The 19,867-nt window shown below is 48.4% G+C and overlaps 1 protein-coding gene across 1 annotated transcript in view; it reads left to right on the forward strand.

Annotated features, from left to right (window-relative positions):
• LOC106746581 (zinc finger protein 395-like) overlaps positions 1–19,867 on the forward strand; it is a 107,244-nt gene that overhangs the window by 56,147 nt on the left and 31,230 nt on the right. The window contains exons 3-5 of the mRNA XM_014623321.1: positions 12,516–12,712; positions 13,548–13,843; positions 18,421–18,489. Coding sequence (XP_014478807.1) covers positions 12,516–12,712; positions 13,548–13,843; positions 18,421–18,489 — 562 coding nt within the window. The remainder of the gene's footprint in view (positions 1–12,515; positions 12,713–13,547; positions 13,844–18,420; positions 18,490–19,867) is intronic.

Here is a 19,867-nt window from a genome sequence, read left to right on the forward strand (position 1 = left end):
TATGCGAGCTCTCCGGTGTTGCCCCCCCCCCCCTCCCGACACCTAGCAACTCGGCGCGCGTATCAACCACCCTCTCCGTCCGTCACGAGCCATCCCTTCACCCCCCTGGCTGCCCGCCACAAAACCCACCCGCACTCCCGCTTTCAACTCAAAACTCGGCCATTCCCTACTTTCGTTCTCTCGCATCCCGGCCCATTACTCTCTCTCTCTTGCACGGCCGTGTTCTCTCGTAGTCCTGTTAACGTATTAATTGACTCCAATCAACGACTTGATTCCAGTTGGTTCTTGCGAAAGATCGAATTGGGTGGCCGTTATCTCGCCCCGCCGCTGATGCCGCGTGATATATTCACGTGGAATGTGTGAAACCATTTGCCCCGCCGCGATAGCGATCGGAGAACGCGAAAGAGGAGGAATTGAATAAACGGGAGGGCTGAGAGGAGGGGGGGGGGGTTATATAAATTCGTCGCGGGAATCGTAATCGATGGAACGTCGAGGTAATGGAAAGAACACAATGCTTTCACGTGTACGTGCGTGGATAAATATTTCTCGCCGATAAATACTATAATGCTTCTTTCTCTCTCTCTCTCTCTCTCTCTCGAAAATTCCCCGATTCTCTTTAAGCCGATGTGCAATAATCAGACAGGAATTATATTTGAAGCTTCAGCTCTTTAAAGTTTCGAATTTCCGGACCTTTGGCACATTATATTCGAATAATGATTTTTGAAATTCGAGCATTCGAATATTCGAATATTGGAAACTTAAAAAATTGAAAAGCATGTGTCCGTTTTGTAAATATATTAAATAGTATTTACTGTCCTAAATAATGTAACTTTTTTGGCATCGTGTTATGCTGTTACATATCGAAGGAAGATTCGCGGTTATTTTGAAACCAAGTTAGTGAGATTTGTCGTTTGTTATTTGTGTATTCTTTATTCACTTCGTTCTAAATTAGACAAGTACAAATCTCAGAATTGAAGCAAAGATAGCCGAAAAACAATACGTATGTCTGAAAGAAACATTCTTTAGAGCATCTTTGCAGCATCTCGGGACGTCTCATCTGTTATCTGGGTCAGACCGATACCCTCTAATTGCCTAGTATTTTGTCGCTCTCCAAAATTGCTTCTATTCAACAGCCTCGATGTGCCGATTGTTCGAATCGAGTTTGAGGATTCGAATAATTCGACTCCGAATTTTCGAACTTTGTCGTCGAATTATGCCGAGAGAAGTTTCGAAGCTTCGAAACAGTACCACCCGTGGTGATAATTCTCAAAGCGACCCGGGTCCGATCGCAAGCCCGATGCCAATTAAGCTCCCCGAATATATCCGCGGAGCAACAAGCCTTCGTCGAACGCTCATCGTAGCCGCGGCTGTGCGTCGCCGAGCGCGTTGATACCGGAGCCGCCTCCAAGAAAAGAAGCGCGCGTGATTCACGTACCTATGGCTTCGTGCGCTCGGCGCTAAGTCGACAGTTAAACTATTTGCTCCATGACCCATAATCACGGAGGTGTTAAGAGCCGAGTATAGGAAGCGTGTTCGCGAAGGTCTCGGAGGTGTCATTCCCGGCCGGTGGGTGCACGCCCGAACGGTAAATTCCTCCTCGCCCCGCTGCTCTGTCCGAAACTCTCGCGAAATCCCCGCCACCGCGCGCCTATGGACTGACCTAGACCAACGGTATTCTCTCCTAGGAACCGTCGAACGCCGGCATGGAAGTGCACGAGGCCCGCAGTGAGGCGTCAGCGGATTGTCCGTAGAACGGTGTGCAACCTAGACACACACTACGCCAAGGTCCCGTGCGACAAAATATGCCAACAGCAGCGCGATCTTGACCTACACACGACGACGACGACGACGCGGACGTCATTTCAGCCGCGCGGCCGCTTTGTATAAGCATTGTCTCTCTCTCTCTCTCTCTCTCCCTCTCGCGTTCGAGGAAAATGCAGATCGCGCGAATTACGTAAACGCGCGTAGATCGGCCGCTCGAGGAGAGTCTCGACTAAAAAGACAGGTAGCAACACCGCGTGTCAGCTGGCGCGGAGCTATCGGCGACGGAAGCGGCGCGCCTCGTAGATCACTCGGAGAGAACACACAGGAGCGGCTGAGCTGTGTTGTAATGCAACGACGTTCTCTTTATCGGGGGTAACACGCGCCGCCCCATTCATATTTCACCGTTTCGCTATCGCACGCTGACGTCACGCTCGCGCATCGAGAGTGCGGACGCATTTCCTGCCGGCGGACAACGCGATCAGCCGGTCTCTTGCCCCGACGGGCGTGAATTTACGTACAAGGCGGCGGGTACGGCTCGCCTACGACTTCGTCGCCGGTACCGCCTTTCGCGCGGGATGTACCGGGGCAGCGTCGAGGTGGTGACGCGGGTGATCCGGCGGGGCGGTTAAGGTGGCCAAACAAACTGTAGGTCGTGCCAGACTGGGGCCGCGGATCTAGGTCGATCGATACAGCTACGTACCTACCGGCGCGCGGAGTCGCGCCGGTTAAATGGGTCAGGTACACGGAGCCGCGCTTCGTTTTCATCCCGCTCGTTCGCCCTCTCGCCCGCCCTTCTTTCCTTCCTTCCTGCCTTCCTTCGTGACACCGTATATATGGCCGCTTAAGCATTTGCGCGGTCACGATATCGGGTCACTACTTGTTGAGGCAGAAGAAGAAGAACGAGTGCAGATAAAGAAGTTGATAAAGGGGCATAGAGAAAAAGGGGGTGGGAGGAGAAGGGGATGAAGAAGAGAATTCACCACGAATTCTCTTTCGGTCTTCTCTCCACACCCCGCTCGGTCGGGGGATAGCTTACCGTCTAACCAATGGCGAATCTAGGACAATGGAACGAGAGCCCGGTACACGTGCACCAACACACGCCAACGGCGCCGTGTGCATAGCGGTGTGGAAGATCCGAAGACCTTGTCCGGGGAAACTTTTCTTACGCCGGCGGATAAAGCGATCTCTCTTGTTTGCCGCTCAGTGAGCGTACTTAGGGACAAGGGTGTGCTCTTTAAGATGTTTACAATAATAGAATCTTTCGCTGGTTCTTGCGGTTAGCGCGTGCCTCGGCGATCACGAGAGCTTTTCCAGATGGATATCGACGTGTGTTGTCGGGGTGTGCTCACTCTCGTTCAGCTCCGGCGAAAAAGAGAGAGTCGCGATGGAAAATTGCAGCTCGCTCTTCGACATGATATCGCGTGAACATTGTTATATCGGTTTACCAATTCCGTTGCGCGTGTACATTCGCGCGTTCACTTGCGCTTATCGCGAGCGTTTCTGGCCGACTCCGGCCGAATTTCACCTCGAAGGTTACAAATAACATCATCCCGCGTAGCTGTCACCTGTTTACGCTGAATTGTTCACGGCGCAACCGGTCCAAATTAATGAGGTGAATTAAAATTAATGAGAAATTATTTTCGACCGCAGACGGGGATTTAATTTCTCTTATTAATGTTATATCTATACATCAGTTGACTCAACAGAAGTGCACAAATAATAGAAAAAGGTACACAAGTGTTTAAATATACATGTACACGGAAAAAAAAATTAATCTTAAATCGATATTGTAGATATTCTTATATGTAAGTAGGAATATTATCATATTCTCAGAAGATTTTTAATCTTAAGTTGACTGTAGGTAATATTTCTATCGATACAAATTCCATCAAATCAAGGCTGAAAATCTTCCAAGAGGATTACAATGTTCTCGCTTACACATGAGAATATCTACACGGAAAAAAATAATTTTGCTGGCGCGTCAAATTGTTAGTTACTACGAGGACGATCGAAAGATTCGTTACGCGGAAAAGAATTTTTTGCTATTCCCATAAATAATTAACAATTCGCAGTGCCGGCTAAATATTTTTCTTCATCATCATTGCATATCATTGTGCATCATCGATTTAAGACTAATTTTTTCCCTTGTATGCGTTTCAAATATTACTATTGTAAATTATGAACTCGACGTCGTTGTATTTTCAAGACGGTCAATAATTCTGAAATTTACGCGCACGTCATCTGTGTCATTCGCGACTTATATCGCGCAATTTTTTCGCGTCGTTTCGCCCATGAAACGACGACACGATCGGTCCCCGCGACAAAGGCTCTCGCGGAAGTGGATTCAGGCCGCGAGAGAGGAGCGTCTGCCGGCCGGGATATAGGGCATCGCGGTTCCTATTTCCCGCGGGGAAAATGGATTTCTAGCACAAGGACGTCGGCGTTGAACCCAGGCGCGCCACGGGGCCGAGTCCTTCGCGCGCGCGATCCCGTGAAACGGGGAATTGGGTCGGCGGCGCGAGTGAGGTCGTCGCCGAAGTCGAAATCAGGTTGGCCGGGTTGTCCTGCCGCGAAATCAGGCCGCTCGATACAGGCCACCCGGCTGCCGCGTTCCCGTATCCGACGAGACTGACCCCCGCTGTACGACTCGGTAACCCGGATATCGGCGGAAACTGGATCACCGTACTCGTCGTCGCGCTACGTGCCACACACTCGTCTCTCCTCGCGCACCCTCTCTCTTGCCCCGGGATCGAAGGGGGCCGCGCGCCCTCGCTGGCCTTGCTCGATCCCAGGAAAATACCCTTCTCGCGCTACACCCCGCCGGACGCGCCACCATCACACTTTCCTTCACCTCGATGAGGAGGGTGTCCTTCTTGCGAGCACGCGAAGGCTAAGGAGGGCGCGTTCGGTCGCGCGGTGTGCGCTCAGCGCGGAAGAGGAGCGCGTCGCGGAGCAGGTGGTACGTAAGGTGTCGTTCACATGAGAAGAGGCGCGCGTTTCACCGCGGCGATGTTCGCGAGGGAACGGCTCGGCCGAGTTAACGTGACGATATGAACAAACCGTTCCCGGAGGAAACGGGATTATCGATTCGCACCAACTAAATTCGCCCTCTTATTTTTCATTTCTATTTTTCATATCTTCCAGTTTGTATAAAAATAAGATTCCGACGAAAAACTACTACGATGTCGAGGAATAATATATGGACATATAAATTTCCGAATTTTTTTCTCGCCATTTTGTTTTCAAGTTATAACGATGACGAGTTCGTGATTTATAGTAATGTTTGAAATCTATGTATATTTTCGTCTTTGTAATATTTTATATATATGTTTGCCTCGACTCTTCGTTACAAATTAACATTTATTATTTAGACAGTGAAAGAAATATATAGAAACGTAGCTCTGCTTTGATAAATACTAGATTTATTAGCAGCCTGCTGCGACTCCCCAATTCGGCCGGATCTTTCTTTCCCGCGTGCGCGTCAGCAGAAAATAGATAGTTGGATCTACGTAACAATGGACGACGAAACGTGCATCGGTCGAAGGAAGCGAAATTCCTACCTCTCGCGAACCAGAGATTCGTTTCTCACAACCGGAAATTCCCCGTTTCCTTCGACCGGGACGCTCAGTTGCCAGAGGTAGCTCCAACTAAACTCATTTTTCCGTGTATGCACACCTCTCGCGCGCAAAGAGGCGATTCCGTTAGACGCCGGCGGACCTGATTCTCCCGGCGCGTCGATCTTCGACAGCGGGGGAAAAACAACGAGCCCCGGAGGTCGGCCTGAGCGCGCGGATTCCGCGTATCTCGCACGAGCGAATTGTGCAACAGCACCTGCAAGAAGAGAGAGAGAGAGAGAGAGAGAGCTCTGTTTCCCCGCGTTTCCTCGGCGATGCTAATATTTACACAGAAAAGACGTTAATAATCTCGGCCGGCCGGGTATCTCCCGCGGTTGTGCGCGCGTTTCTCGAGTTTAATTCCACGCGAAATTTCTCGACTCGCGTTGCGACAGAGACGCGTCAGGGGCGAGCGTTCTAGGCGCATATCGGCTCGAGCCGTAGAGTACGTAGTTACAGTGAGCCATTAATCTTTATGTGAACGATACCTAAGAGCGCGAACGAGCATCGGCACGTGTGCGCGCGCGGACTTCATCGGACCGTTGGATGGTAACCTAGTTTTGCGTGCGCTGAAACATTCAGCGACCCAGTTACTCCGCGGCGGGGATACCGCATCGCGCGAATACGGATCAACAAGCTTCCTGACCTATATAACGCGTCCCGGATCCGCGAGCTGTGCGTTTCCTTCCGTGACGTGCTCTTCCGGAGCTCGCTCGCTCGTTGCATCGCGCAACGACTCGCGCTGCCTCGGAAAACTTGCCGATCTGTGGCGCGGTTAAACGCGCCAAAAAAAATCAACAACGTCGAGCGCGCTTCCCCGTGTCTGCTGCGGCGTAAGACGCGCGTTGCCGAACGTTAGTCGTTAGGATTTTCCACGCGCATCGTTAGGCTTCCCGCTCGTCCCGGCGAAACAATCGCGCGAAAAAGTCCATCGGCGGACGTGCGACTTAACGATCTATAAACCGACCGGCCGGCCGGTCTATCTGTCGCGGCGCGTATCTCACGCGCTCGTCCTCCAACTGATCGCGTTGCGTAACGTTATGTCATAGCGATAATAGCGTCGGCAGTGTGCAGGCGCGTGTGTACCACTTTACGATTTCCACCAACGAGCTCGATTGACTTGTCAGAAGGTGCGATACGTATCGGCGGCCGTGGCGCGCGTGGCTGCATCAGATACGCTGTATATCATGGAGTCGTTTCTGCTAATGGCTTTATGGTCACCTCGGTTTTCAGGCTATATCTGTGCGCACTGATCGCACTGCGATCGCGTGTGTCAATATTGATACGTCCGCCGGCGATACATAACGCACAGGTGACGCAATCGTTCAGCAGGGGACAATGTATACTCCCCCTTCGGTTTTTCTACGGTTACCGCGTGATATCTGTTGGATATCTTTCTCTTTTCGGGGGGAGGGGGAGGGAGAATTATTACCATTCCTACGTATAAATAATTTCTTCCAATCTAATTGGGATCCATTTCCCAAAATAATGATGGATTCTCGTTGAAAAATCTGCACAAAGGTTCTGGTTTGTACTGAAGGAAGGATTTGGTAGCGATTGGCAAGAATTTGATAGTTTAAACTAAATTGTTGCTACGCCGAAATTATTTAGTGTATTAAAGTACGCGTCTTCGTTAAGCGTAACGTTGAAAAATAACCCAATTTATTAACCTCCTAATCTGACAGTTGAGTTGTCGTTCGATTCTGGCAATGACAGTCGCACGCATTAGCGCGCAGCCAATCGGCATCGCGGAAAAGAAACTTCGAACCAAATTTGGGATAAAAATAGGATTCCCGATTGGTATCGTGATGGTGTAACGTATTTTGGAACAACTTTGGGTATTCTAATCGGGTTCTGTGCTGTATATAGGAAAACCTGGGAAAATTTCTGCACGGAGTGTTGCTGAAAATTGCGGAGACGCGAATTGGGGACATATAATTAATTCTCTCTCTCTCTTGAATGAGCTAGGTCAAAATGAAAAGTGTCACACAAGTGACACATTGCTCGGTAAGTTTCCTGATTCGGTAATTGAAACGTATTTCCTCGAGACTAAATATTTGATCACGTTAAAACGCGTTCACGATTATCTGCGCGACGGAGGTTTTACAGGCTATTTACATTTTCGCGAAGCGCAATTCGCCCGTACTCCTCGCGATCGATCGCGCCTCAAAAGTTATTCGCCTCGTCGGCACTTTCGTCCGGTAAAAGTCACCTTTGAGCCGAGAAATACCGCCACGCGCGTAACTATTGTCGTAGAACCGGCACACCGGAGGAGCGTGAAGAATAGTTGCTCGCGGGCTTAGTTAACTTATGAGCGCGAGTATACCCGTCATGTAGCATTGTATTAGTGCTCGACAATGCAACCGGAGAAAAGGAAAGGTTCGGCCGAAACCTCGATTCTCACGACCCAATTTTTTTCTTCCACCGCTCCGGTCACCCGGCAATTTGGGCGCGATATTCTGACAGAGACATCGGGAGATTGTGCCCCCTCGTCCACCTTGAGCGCTCTCGACCGTACGAATCCGTGTGCGTAAACGGGGCTTAATGGCGAGTAAAAGGCACCGGCGATCCGACAATTTACTTTCCTTTTCGTCTCGTAAAATTCCGCGAAATGCGACCGTGCTCGAACATCTTCCGGCTCGAGCGGACGTGAGCGAGGGATACTGTGATGAATCGGACCCTGTCGAGAGGATGATACTCTCTGAGAACGATATGATAATAATTATCTTTATTTAAGATACTCTTTGCATATCCCGAGACGAAATTTTAGCCCTACTTTAAACCTAGTTTAGTTCTAAATTAAATGCTCAAAGGTCTTCTATTGTGCTCTTCTGATACTACAAGTGTGAATATCCGTTTTCTCCATTTGAAGATTTAATGTAGAAATATATATATATATATATATATATATATATATATATATATAATAATTGGAAAAGCTGGAATTCACGAGATCGCACGCATAATAGAAGATTTAAACGCAATTAAATTTCCACGGGAAAAAGATCAACGGATACGGAGAATGAATTAGCAATTGAACACAGTCTATTCATATGAGAATTCATATAGTCATAAAGTTCAATGACGTTCTACATAAAAAAACCGGGCAATGTCTCAAGGATTCAGGCGGAACGCTCTGTCGTATTAATTTTTAAATATGTCGACAATATCAATATTACAGTTAAACGTTAATTCATCGGCGTATGACACATTCACCGGCCTGTAATAATTTTATCGCTCCGCGAAATTACCATCGATTAACGATTGATACACGCATATGTTACCATTGTAATTACCGTGGTGTTACCGTGAATTTTAGTCTTACATAATACGGTGACGATGTGCGATCCGTAGGAGAGCGGAATGGTGGGCGTGTCGCTTTACATGCTAATTTTCAATGTCAGTTCCCGCTGGGAAACGCGCGACGCTCGTATATTCGCGTATATTTCTTCGTGCCACCGGAAGCCTCGGGAGGAGAACCGCTTCTACGGCCTGCCGTGTCCCTTAGCCGCGCAGCTTCGGCCCGATACTTGCAACCTTAAACGATAGTTCAACGGGCGTCGCGCCTTTTTTTGCTTATTTTACGACTTTATCGATCTTCCGGTTCTAAAACCGCTCTCTGTGCGGGATGCACAAAGAGAAAACGGGCTTGGTCGACGACGGGACGACGGTGTATCGAAATGGTATTCGTTTCAAGTCGAGCGTGCCACAGTCGATGCGTACGAAACGGCAGGCCCGAGAGGAGAGTCCGGCCGGCCGCGATAAATGAAACGCTCGGGTGAGCGGTAAACAACGTTTTCTGGCGCGTTATTTCTCGCTTTTCAGCGGATACTCGCATTACCGCGCCTCCGGGATTCTCTCACGCCTCGGGAGAGAAGTGCCCCCCACCCCCGTGTTCTTTTTAATTACCGTGCCGATTATCCGCCGACGAGAGCTCCCCGATCCTTCAATCCGTGCGCCGGTGTAACTCACGTAGCGCGCGCGCGCGCTTGGGGCTAACGGTACAGCTCCGCCTCAAAAGTAAACGGTCTCGAGCCGTTTCCCTTCGGGCAGGCCGCGATCTACGCCGTTCTAATTAAACTGTTGTTGAATTCCTGCCCGCTTCCGCGATAATCATAAGTCGATCGTAATCTCGCAATTAACGGGCAACGGTCGCGCGCGTGTGTGTGTATCGTGCGTTCGGCTCCGGCGAGTCTAGAAAACCGTCGTAAAAACCCGGGAAAGTCGGGGAAAAAGGTCGGGAGGAGCTACCGAGAGAACTGGAATTTCCAGGTCAGCCGGGTGGAAATATAAAACGGACGGTGGTTCGATCGGACGATGTGCGAGTATATCGATATAGTAATCGATCCTGACGATCATCATTTCGCGAAAATGAGTTTGAAACGAAACTCTCAGCGAAGAAATCCCTTTATTTCTTTGCCAAAATTTCCGACGAAGCGTTTCCGCGTTCCCCACAGCTTATAATTGACCCTCGCGAGGAAAGGTAGGGGTCATTCGTGACCCCATCAAGATATTTATTTTTATATTAATATTTTTGGAAAATATACAGCGAAAAGATATTTTGCCGGCACAGCGAAGTTCTCAGTTATTATACGTACAGCAAAATAATTTGTTGACACGGACAAAATAATTTTACTGTTGTAGCAAAACGTTCAGTTGGCATAACCAAATTATTTTGCTATCCGTATATCCAGCAAATAGCGATTAATATTTAACAAATATCCAACAAATCCTTTTGCTGTCCGTATAGTGACTGAGAAATTTGCCGTGCCAGCAAAATATATTTTTCCATGTGACCTTTGTGCCCTCTCCTTGTTTTAATCGAGCGGAATGCATATTCATATATTTAGGCCACTCATGTGACTCCACCTTTCTGTTCACATCCTGCTAGTCCACCTCTCTTTGCGAAGGTTAACACACCCACGATTTCTCTCTGGATTTCGCCTTTATCACCTTTTCCCTCTTCGAATCCACTTCGTATCGGTCGGAAAGATGTATAAAGATAAAGGTGAATCGGGTAGATAAGAGGCGGCTCGTTAGGTCCGGGACACCTTGTATACCAGGCCTTGCGTCGACACGAAGGAGCGGGTCTTCGGCTGCCTTCTCACTCTAAGTGGCGCGACACATATGATGGCTGGTACACGAGAAACGGGACAGCGGAGCGTATGCTCGGGGAGGTGTTGCTTTCGAAATACCAGCTGGTACGTGCGTCATTCTATGCCGCTCTGTGTGTGTGTGTGTGTTTCACTTTCGACTCTCGATGTACCGCTCGCGCTGGAACGGCTTAGCGGCCTTGGCTGCGTCGTTTCGCGCCCCCTCTCTGACGTTTCATACTTTTTGTCCTTCACGCGATAGAGGCTCGAGAGGGCTGCCCACCTTCTCCGAGAGCCCACTACTTCTAGCCGTGCTCGATGTTATCTCGAAAGCTGCACCGCGCCGCGAGAGAGAAAGAGAGAAACTCTGGCGAGCTCACACCTCTACGTAACAACGGCGTGTCTTTTACACGTTGTTCTCGCCCGGACGAGCGGAGAGGCCACGTGTGACGTCTCGAAATTAACGAAAATTAGATCGAGCGTGCGAACGAAGGTGAAAGAATCGTCCCGTTGGAGGAACAGTTATTTCCGGAAGAAAAAAATCAGAGATTTTTTTCCGGGAGAGAGGAGAGGGAGAGGAGAGATACGAGCTCGTCTTTGCCGCGCGTCAGTTTTTTGAAGTGATTTTTGCTTCCTTTTTTTCTGCAATACTCACCGCTGCCGTTAGTTTCTAATTAATGCGCACGTGTTAATAATGCATACGACCAACTGGACCAGTCTGATCATGTATGCCGTCGGAATAATTAAAATGATAGCCACTCGAACGTGCCACTTTTTATTTATCATACGTGCAATTAACATATACTCCTCGTCTAGCCGCAGTTGGCCTTCGTTTTTAATGCGGACGTACGACTGAATGTCACCTCGGTACTCGCGTGTACACCGGTATCTCGCTGTGTGTGTGTGTGTGTGTGACCAAGTATCGTGATGATGCGTCGCATCCGAGCGTCGTCTTCTTCTTCGTAATGCGACTTCGTGTCACACTAATAGCAATTGTGTTGAAACAAGAGGAAGCCGTTTCCGATCGGTCAGTCCAATAAAGTTCACTTGTTCTTAAAATACACGATAATACGCGTCGTATACGGATAATACGGTTTACTCGGTGCATACTTCCTGTCGATTCACGTCGAACACACGTTTCACTTGGTCAGCCCGTGTCTGGCCGGAGAAAGCACTCGTGCGATTGCGAGAAAGAGAGAACGAAGCGAGCGAACGAACAACGATGCTGACCCGCGGGTCGGCACATGCGGACGCGTACGTACGTGTCCGTGTGTGTGTATGTGTGCAGTATTAACGCGGAAATCTATAGGCTTTCCTGGAAAAGCGACTGCTACATCGGTCTATAGCTTCCACCGGCGCGGGTATTACCTATTACCGTGCGCAAAACGCGGTCGCCTTCGCCGGCTCCCCGAGTGAAACTCGCCGGCGAGACGCGATCTATCATTTTATGCGGTTTCAGGAAAACGTAATTCCAGAATGGCGCGTAACTTCGAAAGACGCCGATTATCCCTTACTCCGTGTTACGAGAGAGAGATTCTCCGGGACTCTCTCGGAGAAAATTATTCCCGACGATTTGTACGCGCGTTGCTGCTAGTATTGTACTGTTTTCGCAACCTACCGTTACGCCACCGCTCGAGGCGTTGCCATCTTCGAGCGGAATCGAGCGATCCGAGTTTCTCTCGTCTCTCTCCTCGTGGATTATTAGTTCCCCAAAAATTATTCACGTCCCTTGATAGGGTGCGATTATCGAGCGGTCTCGCTCGATACCCCGTATTTCGCGACACGGGGAGAGACTCCAGGAGGGAGAAAAGGGGGTATCGTATCTTCCTGCCTCTCGATCGATCGAGAGGTGGAATCGAAGTTTCGCAACTTCGAGTGAGAAAGCGTCGCACGACTGAGATTGCGATTTACGCGGCGAATGCGCTCCTCTCGCGGGCTTATATACCATCGATGAGCCGCGCTTCGAATCCGGGAACGATCGCGACTTCGCACGTCGTTTGTTGGCGGTACGCGGAACTATAGAAGCCGGTAATTTATGTTTCAGGTCCAGGAAACGACGGCCGAGCACGTACAATGATTCCGAACGGGCGAGCAGCGGTTGGAGCGAGAGGATGATGAGACGCTTTCGCGACAATGATTTTATGGACGACTGCACTGCCGCCCTGGTCCTTATGTCGCTCTCGGGCTCGCCTCAGAGTCCTGAAAACCTGCCACCTCACTGCCACCAATTGTACGAATACGGTTAGTATCTTGGTTTCGACGTTCACCACGCGCGTACCGATGAAATTGCGGTCAAATTACAGACAAATTAATCATACGCACTGAGAGAAAGGAAGTACTTTGAGAATTTTATCGCGAGTTACAACGTTTATTTCGCGGGAGTAAACTTGATTTCTGCGAAGCGAACCTTACTTCTCTGTGAAGTAAACTTTATACCCCACAAATAAATTTCTAAGTAACTTCTTCTCAGTGCACGGTAAAAAGTTTTGCCTTAATACGTTTCACGTTCTCAAATGGTCCATTTGAACTTTTGCGGATATGCTGAAAACGCAAGTATTACGTCGGAAATTAACACAATGTTGTAATATCCGTAATATGTTAATCGATACTTAAGTATAAAGTGTTAACACACACATGTTGAGTACCGACTCAATACAAAATATACATTTTTTTTTTTTTTAATAACAAACAATATGTTAAGTAACACATAGGTACGTCAAAACTTGAACGCAAAAATTCGAACAAGGACCGATTTTAACGCAAGCCCAAAATGCCTTTATTTTTACTACATAGGTAAAATTATAAGACGGTTTAATTAATCATTTCGACTAGTCGAAAACCGGAATAATAGACACTTTGCTCGCGATCTCTGAGGCTTCTCGCGACCTTTCCTCTTGTTTCCGCGATAACATTTGCCGCGCGCTTAATCGGTCTCGATCGAATCATTCGTTCGCGTCGTCATTGCGTAACGCACTCTGCCCGCACGAGTTTCGAGTCGCCACACGTGGAATCGCTTGAAAGTTTGCGGTGGCCGATCGATCGTCAGTTTAATTCGCGCGAATTCGACCCACAACAGGTTCATGGGGAAGCAGCATGATCGCCGGTTCGCCGGGGGTCGGCGGCATGTCAAACAGCAGCAGCAGCAGCGGCGCTTCCTGGCGAAGCGGCACCCCCAGCCCGCCCCTCTTCGAGGAGGGTGTACCGTCGAGGAACTCACCGTGCCCGGCGACGGCGCATCCCTCGCACAATCAGCCGCACTACGCGTACAACGCGTCCGGCACACCGGGCAGCACCCCCGGCGGCACTCCGATCATAACGCTGGACGAGGGAATAGTGCCCGATTACATCGAGGAGCAGCACCCACGTAAGAAGGTGGGTAACTTTTTCTTTTCCTCCTTTCCTTCCTCCCCTTCTTTCCCGGAGATGCACTCAGAGGAATTATTTAGTAATAGCAGCTAAATCTCTCATTGGCTAGTTCGAACTTTGCTGTCGTCGGTAAGAGTTGGCTTATTTATACAGTGCCGTCATTCAGTCACTTAAATCACGTTTCGTCACTTTTTCCTGACAAGTTACTAAGAAATTCGCTTTCGTCCAAAACGGGTTACTACAGTCGCTTTTTTTTTTTCTTGAACTGTGAAATTTGTAAATTATAGACGTTCTATGTATATTTTTTGCTGTCTCGGCTGCTACCGATCCTTCCGAAATCGTACTCGTATTGTTCTTGCTCTTGATATCACTTTGTTATGAACCTTCAAATCATACTATGAAAAGAACTCGCCGAACAATCGTCGCTCCTAGAACGGTGGAACGTCTGGAGTCTCTCGGAATTCATCGGGGATCCCTATAATTCATTATTCCTCTCTCTCTCCCTCTGACGGCGAATCAACACGTCCGACAAAACACATATGGTACAATGGACGCGTAACACACACACACACAGGCCTGTTTCATCGGGGAGGTGTACTTACTCGCGCGCGCGATATGCGGTAACATCGACGGCGACTTCCGCGTCCTTATCAAACGCTACCGCCGTGACCTTTGAGAAACTAGTTTTCAGAGTCGCGTGTCCGCACCACTTTCAGCAGGCGGCAGTAGCGCGCTGCTGGTGCCCTCCGCGCGTCCGCCGTCTTTGAAAGTCTTCATTGACCTTAATCTCCGTGAATAAATGTACACTCTTGCGCATCAACGCGCTCGCGAGCGCGCGCGCCCAATTCAGCTTGCCAAGTCTCTAGACGAAGACAAATGATTTTTATAAAAGTCGCGACAGGCAAGAGGAGCACTGCTCGCGTCTGTTCTCCGTGCCTTCGCGTCGCGCGTCATGGAATCATTATTGCGCGTCCGGAGAACCCGCGTTGTTGTGTTAATTCAAGTCGAATGTCGCGATTTCAGGAATGCAATCTTGCGTCAATCCGTTCCTCGCCTTCTCGCGCGCGCGAGAGAGAGAGAGAGCGCGCGATAAAAAAAGTCGCGACTTCTGAGACACGTCGATGAGCGTTTTTATCCGCGGGATTTTTGCATCCTCGTGCGCGCCGGTGACGTAAAGTATGACGGCAGTTTTCAAGCTTACGTATATCGGAATTACAGAGTCCGACCTTCGGGGATAGAATACAAGTTCGCCGTGATAAAAATCCAGTGGCCTTCGAGACACAGAGCGAGCGAGCACGAGAGCCGTGCTTGTGTCTCCGAGATTAATTCTTTCCGCGTCCGGGCGCGCGCGCGACCGGCAATGTGTGGTAGTTTAATTAACGTCAACGAATACGATAAGTCTATTGCGTAAGATATCGGCGTGGGGTAACGCTGCTGAACCTTGCACATTGCGCGCGCTCGCGCGTATCGTTCGGTCCGGATTAGATTGGATTCGCTTCCTGGCTGTCTGTCGTTGCCGCTTCTGTGTTGCCGCCGCGCGCATAGGGATTTGTTGGATCCCGTCCATTGATAGACTATTCAAACACCTACGTCCTCTTATACAATGGCCGATGTAATTTTAGTGAGCTCGCCGCTTCCCGATACGGAGTTCGAGACTCGCGCGGAAAAGCGTGCGCGAGCACCGATTATTACGCCAATTGTCGCACGTTATCGCGAATAAACATAGATATCGGCCTCCGCGCCATCGAATGAGAGCGAGATCGAATGGCTGCGAATTCTGTTTGCGCATTAGCCGAGAATGCGCGCGGTATAAGTACCCCCCACGGTTAAACGCTAGCTTCCACGGGTAAATGTGAGCTGCGATACAAATGAGATTTCGTTAATTTAGCTGATTCTTATCGTTCTCCTACCTACTTTCCTCAGTTGAAGTCTGCGAAAATGTCACCGATCCGCGAGTATTCGCTAATTTTCAGCGGAAACTAAAATCAAACTTCCGCTCTTAGCTCTTTTGTCTAATATTTCACTGATTTTTGCTAGAGATTCATTGCAAATCGCTATTACGCGTCCCGCAGCAGAAATAATATAAAGTATATGTACATATATATTCAATCATATGTCGTATTTGGCCTAGTTTGTATAACAGTAGATTCAGGAGCCAAAGGTTTCGGATTCGAGTCCCGTCAAGGTGAACGTGTTTTTTGATATAAGTTAAATTAATTAAGCATAATTAAGAATTTCTTAATTACAAAAATATTGGCAATACCTTAAGAGTGAGATTGAAGTAACAAAAAAAGAAGTCATGAATAATATATTTTTTTCACTGTTTCTTCAGTTAGATTTTTTCCTATAGTGACGGTTGCTGCTATTAATTAGATATTTTACCAATTTGCAATACTATATTTGTAATTATGATCATTAGTAATTATTGATCGCTTTTCAATGATAATACACTGATTGCCGATAAATTTCAGTTCTATATTAAGCCTGTTTAGTTCTACATTAAATCTTCAAAAGTCTTCTATCGTGCTTCTTTTGATGCTACAAGTGGACAATTATTTTCGTTTTCTCCACTTGAGGACTTAAAGTAGAACTAAAATTTCGACTCCGATAATTTTTAGCTCTCATAACGTTTAGCTAAAGATTAAGTCTTGGTAGCTAAATTTCAGTTGTATTATATGGATACAGCTAATTCCTTTTTCCCGCGGGTGACGCACGAGTCGTTTTAGAATTCGCGGGTTTTTTTTGCGAGTTAAAACGATTTCGAGGTTCGCGTAGGCGTGATCTGTCATTGTCGTTCACTTTCGAAGCGAGGAGTCGATGCGGATTTCAGTCACGCCGCCGGCAGAAGAAAATTCTCCGTAGATCGCGCCGATCGAAATTCGCCGGCGGTGAGCGACGCGTGACGCGCGCTGTTTTCGTGATAACGGTGTACTAATTTTCTCTTTTCGAGCGGACGAACCAGTGAAAACGGAGTCGCTTTCGGTCGCTTTCGTAACGTAACGCCGTCGATTTCCATGTAATGTAGTGCATATAGCCAGGAAGAGAACGGGACGTCACGCGTAACGTAATGTCTTTGAGAGATTGTAACATTTGAGTAACACCTATTTCCGCGTCAAGATCGTTGATATGCAACACTTTCTTGCACGATTTTACGGTGAAAACAGAAATGAAAGTTCGGGAAACAAGTAGAGATGTAAAATAGATTCGTGTTTTCATTTGCAGAATTTGGAAAACACCTTTTTTTTAAGTACTCGATTAATGACTACTGAAAGCCTCGTAAACGCCGTAAAGATGATTTATCTCGGAAATGTCGGAAACATGTTTCGATGTTGGTTTAGTACATCGATATTTCATAGGTGTTGCGATGCTTCACGCCGGCCGTTCGAAAACACACTCGCGATCCGATAAATCGGCGCGGGAGAACATCGGTACTCGGATGTTTGGTCGATCGTGAGCAAACCTGAAAATCCGACGTGTCGCTATAAACCTAAAAAAAAAGAAGAAATCACACTAGTGTTTCGGTGTCCCATTGACCATAAGGGAACACGAAAATTCCATATATCGGTATGAGCGCGTTACTGCGCGCTTCGATCGGTCATCGTCACCGGAGAACATCGTTGTGTCGTCGATTATAAGCTAACACCGAAACTCGATATATCGGCCCAACAAGGGAGAACATCTGTGTTCCAAATGGTCGCGAGGAAACACTTGAAATTCGATCTGTTGAAGCAATAAACAATTATTGTTCCGATATCCTGCCGGTCGTAGGCAAACGCCGCAAGGGAAGAGAGACGGAAAGTGATCTTCGGTATCCGGATGTTCCATCGTCCTCCTGAGAACGTCGTAGCTATTAGAAACTGTCGAAAACGTTTCGTCGATCGTGAACAAATTTGTAAACCCGACGTTATTGCCATGAAAATAAAAAGAAACCGGTATTTCGATATATGAGAGAGAGAGAGAGTATACAGAAATCAAAATAACGATAATGAAGGATCCGACACGCACCGCTTTCGCGCGACACGTTTCTCCCCCGTGCCGGGCGGCGGGGTGCACGCGGCCGGTGTGTCACGAAACTCGCTTCGGAATAGATCCTCGATCCTATGTGCCGCGCTGGCAGTGATGCACGACGTCCCTGACCGGTCAGAGATGCAGGCGAGAAAGCCGAGGTGGTGGCGGCGACGCCGGCCGCAGGAAAGTAGTCTTCATGGACTCGGAGCCAAAGCCGCGTGCGGACACGATGATGACATAAGCGCCGCCACCGCCTCCGTTGTCGTCGTCAAGAGAGAGAGAGAGAGAGGGAGCCAAGGATGTAAACACGCACTGCGATTTTTCGGTATTTCGTAAGATGGCTAACAAATCGGACCTTGAGGTATTATCGCCCGGCGCTAATCTTAGGTACGCGTGCTCGCTGCTCTCGGCTCTCTTTCTCTCTTCTTCTTCTTCTTCTCTCTCTCTCTGTCTCTCTCCCTGCACGGGAAATCGCGCGTCGGTTCCCGAAATAGCCGCTAAAAAGGCGGCCGGTCGGCCGCAGCACAGGCCTACGCGAATTCTCTCTGAACGCACTGCCTACCGTCTTTTTCCAGATCCGAGCGAAAGTCAGGCAGCAGGACCCGATCGAGAACGGGCCGAGTGGCGCTTGGGACAGCGAACAGGTAAGCAATACTCTCCCGTTAGTCTCGCGTGCGGTCGCAGTTGCGAGAATTCTCGCGGCCGCGAGACTGCCGCGGCCGCTCATCTCATAACACACGTCGACTGCCATGGGGTCACCGGTGACCGGTTCGCTACAATATTGCTGCGTCTCGCTAATTTATGTACGAGACGTAACCGACTACGCATGACGGGTTAAATATACAGTCAAGAAAATGAGTTAAAGGAAATATGCATTGTGCGAACCGGCTTTATTCGCTGTGTCTCTGGCGACTCGAACTCCAGTTAAGCGGTTGAGATGATCAAGTGAAAATGTTGCGGCGAGAATTACCGCAAAATTATGCGATGTCGGACCATACCGGAGTTATGGGTGAAATTATTGCGTGTGTCGTAATCTTTAGTGGTGTATACAACGGTGTACGTTGCTAAAGATTACAATGCGCATCATAATTTCCGTTGTAATTCCGGTATGATCGAACGTTACGAAATTTTTTGTTAATTTTTATTACAATATTTTCTCCGTGTCGAAGTCAACGTGACAGTCGACGTGTTGAACGCACCGAGCGTGTTAACACTGTGCGGTTCCTTGCGCTTCCTTGCGAAGGTGTCGCGTTATCCGACTCGAGCAAGCCGAGTATCTATGATCCATGTTTAGCCGCATTTTTTCGACTTACTAAGAAATGCCGATGTAAGATCCAGTAAAACTGACAGTAACGTTACGTCAGCGTCACAATTTCTAACTCAACAGTGCAAGCGCACTATAACATGCGTTGCACGTAACAATTACGCTGTCGAATGGAAAATGATAACATCGTTATAATGTTACTGTTAGTTGGTTGATTAGTTGGTACAAGTTGTTTCGAGATTCGATATATTGATGTCTGTCGCTGGTACCACAGTTATCACACACTTGTATAAAATTAGGCCATTCTGAGTCCTTTTTCATTTTGCGAATGACCACACGAATTTTTTAGTTATTCATTAAAGACGCCTCCGTACATGGCTTATTTTCAATAATGAACAACTCCGAGTTTCGCGTGGTTGTTTGCGAAATGGTAGAGGAACTGTTTGTTCACACTGACCTGAATTACGAATATATGACGGATGAGACACTTAGCGGCAGGCACCCGGTATGGTCGGCGGACCGTAACGTCGGTAAAGGCGAGAGCACACGCTGCAGGGCCGACGGACCGCAAAGTGTTCGTCATTGTGAAGACATTGTGTTTTATGCCCATTTGTGTAATTAGGCGATGTCTAGTGTTAGTAACATATGATTGTGCGAATGCGCTCTGTCCGATGTTTGGCAACTCCCTTTCGCTTCGCTTGCGCATCCGCCATATATTTCGGATTGTTTCCTCGGTAGACCCGAGAGGGGGGGGGGGG

This window comes from Dinoponera quadriceps, unplaced genomic scaffold (genome assembly GCF_001313825.1).
Source record: "Dinoponera quadriceps isolate SergipeBrazil2010 unplaced genomic scaffold, ASM131382v1 scaffold1573, whole genome shotgun sequence".
Classification (NCBI taxonomy): Eukaryota; Metazoa; Arthropoda; class Insecta; order Hymenoptera; family Formicidae; genus Dinoponera; species Dinoponera quadriceps.